At 44.6% G+C, this 7,353-nt stretch overlaps 1 protein-coding gene across 1 annotated transcript; it reads left to right on the plus strand.

The window, feature by feature from the left end:
- Positions 1-780: 780 nt before the first annotated feature.
- LOC139385221 (mex-3 RNA binding family member B) lies at positions 781-3,920 on the plus strand. The gene is made up of 2 exons (XM_071130336.1): positions 781-1,367; positions 2,263-3,920. Exons 1-2 carry the CDS (start codon positions 1,136-1,138, stop codon positions 3,681-3,683), a joined length of 1,653 nt encoding a protein of 550 aa, XP_070986437.1. The 5' UTR covers positions 781-1,135; the 3' UTR covers positions 3,684-3,920.
- The last annotated feature ends 3,433 nt before the right edge of the window (positions 3,921-7,353 follow it).

A 7,353-nucleotide genomic window follows, 5' to 3' on the forward strand; every position in this document is an offset into this window, starting at 1 on the left:
AGAGAGAAGGAGAGAGGGGAGGGAGAGCGAGAGGGGTCTTGCCAGAGAAAAACAAAACAAAAAGCTCATGTCTGGGCATGCCCTGCAACACACGTTTTTATAAATTGATTTAAAAAGCTTATCATTTGACATATGATAGTAATATAATGTCTGGGTTTTGGCCTCATAGCATTGACCACTTATAAGTAAACCATTTACATGTTTTATGTTTTATATACAATTACGCGCTATGTTTTTTTAAATGATACGTCTCATTTTGACGCATAGACCTATGTGTAAATTGGGTAGTTTGCATATTTATTTTAAAAATAACAAAGCGACGCATGCAATCAGCCGACAAAAGCTTTTTTTGATTGAAAATGCGCTATTTGACACACAAAGAAAAGCCACATGGGGATATAATAACCGCATGACCTCATTTATTTACATGCGCTTGTAATAAACATGCAGGCGCTCAGGAAGAGACCACTATTTATTACACAGTAGGCATAAACAACAAAGCTCCTCTTGAGGAAGTCGGAATATAAACGCATTTCTTTTCTTATCAAAAAAAGACTGCGTTTTGTTGTAGGGAGACAACAAAGGAGGGAGTACAGGCTATTTCTTTCAGGGACTGGGGAAGCGCTTCTGTGACCTCCCATCCACCGCGCCTGTCCAATCGGTTCCGGCTATGCAAATTCACCAAGCAGCGCCGCACCGACCCTGCCCTGGTGGGTGACGTCATTCGCACATATCCCCCAGTAGTGCTGTCTGGCTCTGCAGCAAGTCAGACAGAAACAGAAAAGAGCTGAGTGTGTGAGTCCAGTTGGGAGGGGCTCTGTGAAGGAATATTACCACCGCCGGCGTTCCATCAAAGCCAACCTATAACTCTGGAATAGGCATTTCTGTGCCCTTCTCAAGGCACATTTCGGGAGTCGGGCTCATCAACAAGAAAATAGGTCCCTTTCTGGTAGGGCGGATTGCTTGCACTGATTTTGTAACTGTGAGAGGAGAAAGAAAAAATCGCACTGATTTGCACCATTGGCTTGAAACCGGTCGGGTGCCCCATTTTCCCATCATCACTCCTTTTCCTACCCAGCTTCCGTGTTTTCCCTCTTTGTCTGCGCTCACTGCTCCAGACTGCAAAAACGCAAAGATGCCTAGCTCACTGTTCGCCGAGATGGAGAGGAATGGGAGCAACCAGGAGAACGCCCTGGACGACCAGAGAGCCCTGCAGTTAGCCCTGGACCAGCTCTCCTTGCTCGGCTTGGACAACGACGAGAACGGGCTATATGACAACGAGTCTAGCCGGAAAAAGAGTGTCAATATGACCGAATGTGTCCCTGTGCCTAGTTCGGAGCATGTAGCTGAAATCGTCGGCAGACAAGGTGAGGAGGTTACTGTATTTGCTTTTCGCTGTTTCTTTGTTAGGATACAATCTTGCAGCTATAGCCAGCAGCTGGCCAGAGTCCATGTTACACTGACTGACTGTAGGTTAGTATAGTCTGGGCGTTAGTTTGCTGTTACACATACGAGCAGAATATGGGTTTCCACCTCCCTTCCACTGCAATATGTCAGTTGTTATCCTCGGCAAAACAAAGGCAAGCGAAGGAATAGTTTGTCTGCTACGGTAGTGATCATATAGACAGGCAGCGTCTGACGGGGAGTGTTATATTTCCACAAGGGACTCACTCCCTTTGTCATGTTATAACACTCTTGTCCCAGATAGGCTTCTGCCTCAGCCCACGACGCCAGGGATTTTCAATCCTCGGCTGCTTTCCTCAACTGTTCCCCATTTTTAATTATAAAATAGTTACACCTGGAGGCGGCTGGAACAGAACTTTATGCAATTATGCCCGGAAATTGAATCAACCAAGTAGAATTATCTATGTTCGTATAATCCCAAGATACATTTTAATTAAATAAAATGTATCTTGACAGTTAGTGGATATTTCCTTTGCATTTCTCCTATCATATGCTGCTGTGCAAAGGGAAAATCATGGATTCTGCACGCATCCCCCCACCCATTTACTTGTGCTATTTTTGACCTCATCTGGCATATGGACATGATAGTGTAGAGCATGTGGTTTGAATTTATCCCAAATAAGATAGGGTGAATTGTTTTTCTAGCCTTTGAAATAGCTGAGAATAAAAACACAAACTCACACATCCCTGCTGTTTCAAGCAGCACATCGACCACATTTCCACCCCAGTCACATGATGCCTTTTGTCCCTCCACATTTTGACATGCACTTACTGTCCCCTTTTCCTGTGTAACCACAGGATGCAAAATCAAAGCCCTACGAGCCAAGACCAACACTTACATCAAGACGCCCGTGCGTGGCGAGGAGCCGGTGTTCGTGGTGACCGGGAGGAGGGAAGACGTCGCTATGGCAAGGAGAGAGATCATCTCTGCGGCTGAGCACTTCTCCATGATCCGGGCCTCCCGGAACAAGAACACAAGCATCAACGGGACAACGGGAGGTGGTACCCCGGCCCCTGGACCCCCCAACCTACCAGGCCAGACCACCATTCAAGTCCGGGTTCCTTACAGGGTTGTTGGGCTGGTCGTGGGTCCCAAGGGAGCCACCATCAAGCGCATCCAGCAGACAACCCACACCTACATCGTGACTCCCAGCCGGGACAAGGAGCCCGTGTTCGAGGTGACGGGCATGCCTGAGAACGTGGACCGTGCTCGGGAGGAGATCGAGGCCCACATCACCATGCGGACTGGTGGCCTCATTGAGCTCCAGGACGAGAACGACTTCCATGCCAATGGCACGGACGTTGGGTTTGACATTCATGGCCACCCCACCCTATGGTCCAAGCCCAGTAACCCACAGAGCGCTGCCACCACGTCGGGACGCAAACCTTTCTCCAACTACCGCAACGACTCATCATCCTCCCTGGGCAGCGCGTCCACAGACTCCTACTTCGGCACCAACAGCGGCTCGCGCATGGCGGACTACAGCCCCCCCTCCCCGGCGCTCAGCTACACCGCCAGCAACGGCAACAACAACAACAACAACCTGAACATCAACACCAACGGGAATGGCTTTGTCTATGGTGGCGACGTCATCTCGCCCGACTGCACTGACATGACCTTCAGCGACACCTCGCCTGGGTTCAACCCCACGCCGGCCCCGCCCGGCCTCCTCTGGGCCCAGTACGAGCGGGGGATGACTCCCTCCTCCTCTTCCTCCAGCTCCCCTACCTCCACCTCCTCTGCCATCTACCCATCAGCCAATGCTTCCACGAACGCCAACGGGATGGTGACGAGCCAGAGGAGGATGAACGGCGGCTGTACCCCCCAGCCCCGCCTGTCCCCACCCCTCCAAAACAACCACGCCGGAGGACCCACCGATCACCCCCTGGCCCGGAGAGTCCGCAGCGACCCAGGAGGAGGCCCCCGGTGCTTCCACGGGTACCCCAGCTCCAACGGCATGGCCTCTCTGCCCGGGCCCCACCTCCCCGGGGTGCCCTGCGACTCCTCAGCCTCCTCTTCATCCTCTTCTTCCTCCACCAGCCGAAAGGGCAGCCGCGACTGCTCCTTGTGCTTTGAGAGCGAGGTAATTGCAGCTCTGGTGCCCTGTGGCCACAACCTGTTCTGTATGGAGTGTGCCAACCGCATCTGCCAGAGGAGTGAGCCCAAATGCCCCGTGTGCCACACAGGGGTCACTCAGGCCATACGTATATTTTCATAAGACGTTGTCTCTATGACTCTCTGACTATGATGTTATTACCAAGATGAACATTGATTACCAAGATGACCAAGTCTTTCTTGACTGACAATATTACCAAGATGACTGGGTCTTGACTACGATAGCAACAACCACAACTAAAACAAGACTCTTGTTCTGCTTGAAAGGATCCTATTGTATGGGGATATATGTTTGTGTATATACATATGTTTGTATAGGAAAGCTGCAGTATCCAAAAAAGGGATAGACAACCCTCATCAGGGCTCCGTCGGAATAGTTTATAACTTACTGTAGCTTGAGGGAGAAAGATATTTTCAACATCTACAAATGCATGTTTAAAATACTCCAGCATAGTAATCAGTAGTCGTAGTAATGAATTGTACACAACATTTATGAAGTTAGGAGAAAGGCAGAACGGTCTTGGACTGAGGTACTTAAGAGTCGTTTGGTCAGACTGTTAGCAGAGAAAAGCCTTCCTGTTTCACTGATTGAATGTCGGAGGGAGACAAGTTTGTCAGGACATCGGCTTCTTAAGTTCTTGTAAGGTGAAGATACTGCAGTTTAAGGTCAGCCAACCATGTGAGGGAGTACAACAACATATCCTGCTTATATATGTATAGAATGGGAAAATATTCCATGTCGATGAAAAAGTTGTAATATTAATTACGTTAATACAGATTGAAGTATGTTATTCTTTTTTGACTTGAAAGATTATATTTCGTATTGCAAAGATGTTTACAGATATTTTTTATTTAAGTTCAGTGAACTTTTTTGTAGCTGGGTTCAAATATGTTTTATTTTTTAGTATGACCTTATGGCAATGATCACTGTATTATTTGAATATCACACAGACTGTGGGATCAAATACAAGAACCACAAGGATGTGTATTTACATTTGACAGTATTCTGTTGGGATGGAGTTTTTATAGGTTCAGCAAAAAATGTCTTTTAAATCGCTTCACCCAGCATATTTTCTATTCAGTAATATAAATCATATTTTATTCTATATTATTACGAAATGTTGAAATGTATAAAACTTAATAAGTCAAACAAAAAAGAACAAAAAAACGTTTATGCTTTCTAAAAATTTGTATGAATTAGATTCCAGTGGGACTTTCTGTTGCACCACTATAGTTTTAATATTTCTATTTTATTACATTTGTTTACCACTTGTTTATGTATATGTAGGTGCTGTTACTTGAGTGTAAATGTACTTTATTGAGCAAAGTTTAAGAACAAAGTATATTTTATTTTATGATAAAGGGCCTTTAACCTCGCGTCAAATACTAATGTTATATTTGCAGAGACAAGATTTGAAAATGTATCGAGAGTTTTATTTTTCTGACAGTTCTACATGATAAAGTAAAACTTAAGTAACGGTGCTACTTTGTTTAGAAAAATTATTTCTATATAAGTCCAATAAAAAAAGGGTACATTCATGAGTTGTCTGCTTCATTCGATCATTTGCTTAAAAAGGAGGCAGGACATAACACACAGTACAAACATAATGAAATAGTGATCCATAATAACAGTGAACCTGATTGCAAACGCTCTACCTTACAGATATCTATCTGAATGTTCTACAACACTACAGTACATCCTCCTGAACAGGCCCCAGTGTTCAAATGTCTGCATGGGTCTCACACTGAACACACACACAGATACCTTAGGTCACTTTGTGTAAAGGCATTTGCTATGCTAATGACCATATTGTTTAGCTGAAACAGACCGTGAAAGATACACTGAGAAAGGGAAGGGTCCTCCACACTGTTTCAGTTGAATGGTTTTCTGCACATTTGACCCCTCTCTCTTCCCTAATGAAGTCAGCCAGAGTGTTGGAGGGACCAACATTATTAGCTTTGGCCTAATTATTTCTCTTGAAGGCAGAGTGAAAGAGAGAGAGAAGAGGCATAAAGAGAGCAGGCAGAGAGAGCAAAAAGAGGGAGAGAGGAGGAAGACAGGAGAGAGAGGGCTGAGTGCGCTGCTCTGTCACTAATTAGAAATCTTACTGTACTGTATGTCACCTATTCTGGTACAAATTAAGTTGCTAATAGATCACCATCTATGGCCCCTTCTAGGTCTCCTTTGTCAAACACGTCAGTCTTGAAGCTAATTTTAGTTTGTGAAGTATTTTCTTTGATTATAGAAAACATGTTTGTACCCATCATTGAGTATAAGGGTGTATAACATAGGAGTATGTTTTGTATAGGTAGACCAGTATAACATCAGAGTATGTTCAAATAGGTAGACCAGTATAACATCAGAGTATGTTCATATAGGTAGACCAGTATAACATAAGAGTATGTTCAAATAAGTAGACCAGTATAACATAAGAGTATGTTCGTATAGGTAGACCAGTATAGCATAATAGTATGTTCAAATATGTAGACCAGTATAACATAAGAGTATGTTTCATATAGGTAGACCAGTATATACATAAGAGTATGTTCATATAGGTAAACCAGTATAGCATAATAGTATGTTTTGTGTAGGTAAACCAGTATAACATAAGAGTATGTTTTGTACAGGCAGACCTGTGCTGTTGTTGACAATTCCTTCAACAAGGCAAAGTGACTGGTGTGAGACTGCATGACATGAAAAAACTAGTACGAGACTGTTGAAAGGGCAAGAGAAGAAGTGAGACAGTGACACAGTACTTCTGGAGCAGTTTGCCCTCCCTCTTCATCCTCTTCCTGGTCCCGTGTCATGTGTTCAGCTCCGGAGTGAAGTTTCCCCCGTGGACGCAGATCATGGATCGCTTCTCTTCCTCCAATCCTAACCTTTACCATTAATGGGAGAAATGCATAACTGACCCAAAATTAGCGTTCAGGGGCAACTTCAACGAACTTCACCCTACAACCATGTGCTCATGTTGGAAAGACTGACGTTGGAACACATGCTCGGCTGCTAGATACTACCACATTTAAGTGGAGCTAGGGAGAGAAACAAGGCTCTAATGATAAGTTTCAAATGGAAACATCCAAGCCCGGCCCGGCAGAAATTGGCCACGTAAACCATTCTATTAGGTAACAATTCCAAGCTCTGTGGAGAAAAGAGCTGACAAGTGTTTTATTCTCGAATGCAGAACACATGGGCAGGCACAGAGCAGTGCACAGACACAGTCGCTCTGGATGTTGACACGGTGGGGTTCTAACTGAACAAAAAGGTTCCAAATGGCACCCTATTCCCTTTATAGTACACTACTTTTGACTCGGGAACATAAGGCTCTGGTCAAAACTAGTACAGATATAGTCAATAGGGTGCCCGTAAAGACAGACAGTCAGACAGGAGAGATTTGGATAAAGGAAAGTAAACATATGAACGCTAATAAAGACAGTGGACATTCATGTTTTGCTTTCTTTCTTCACAAATGTATGTTGTAGATTGAGAAAGTATTCTCTTGATCTGAAACAATGTTGTAAAAATGTGAGCATGCCGTCACTTACTGCTGTAGCTTCTGTGGTGACTCGGCAGGGGAAGCAAGTCATTCATTACACTATCTATTTATAAAATGTAGCTTAGAGGCCCTCTGACTGACATGTCTGTGTTCCTGCCTCTGTTAGCAGGAGAAAGGCAGCGGAACTTGTCTAGTAGCCCTGACCTAAATGTAACTGGGTATTTAATGGACCTCCCTCTAACACGCACACACACACACACACATGTTTTTTTAAAA

This window comes from Oncorhynchus clarkii, chromosome 26 (genome assembly GCF_045791955.1).
Source record: "Oncorhynchus clarkii lewisi isolate Uvic-CL-2024 chromosome 26, UVic_Ocla_1.0, whole genome shotgun sequence".
NCBI lineage: Eukaryota > Metazoa > Chordata > Actinopteri > Salmoniformes > Salmonidae > Oncorhynchus > Oncorhynchus clarkii.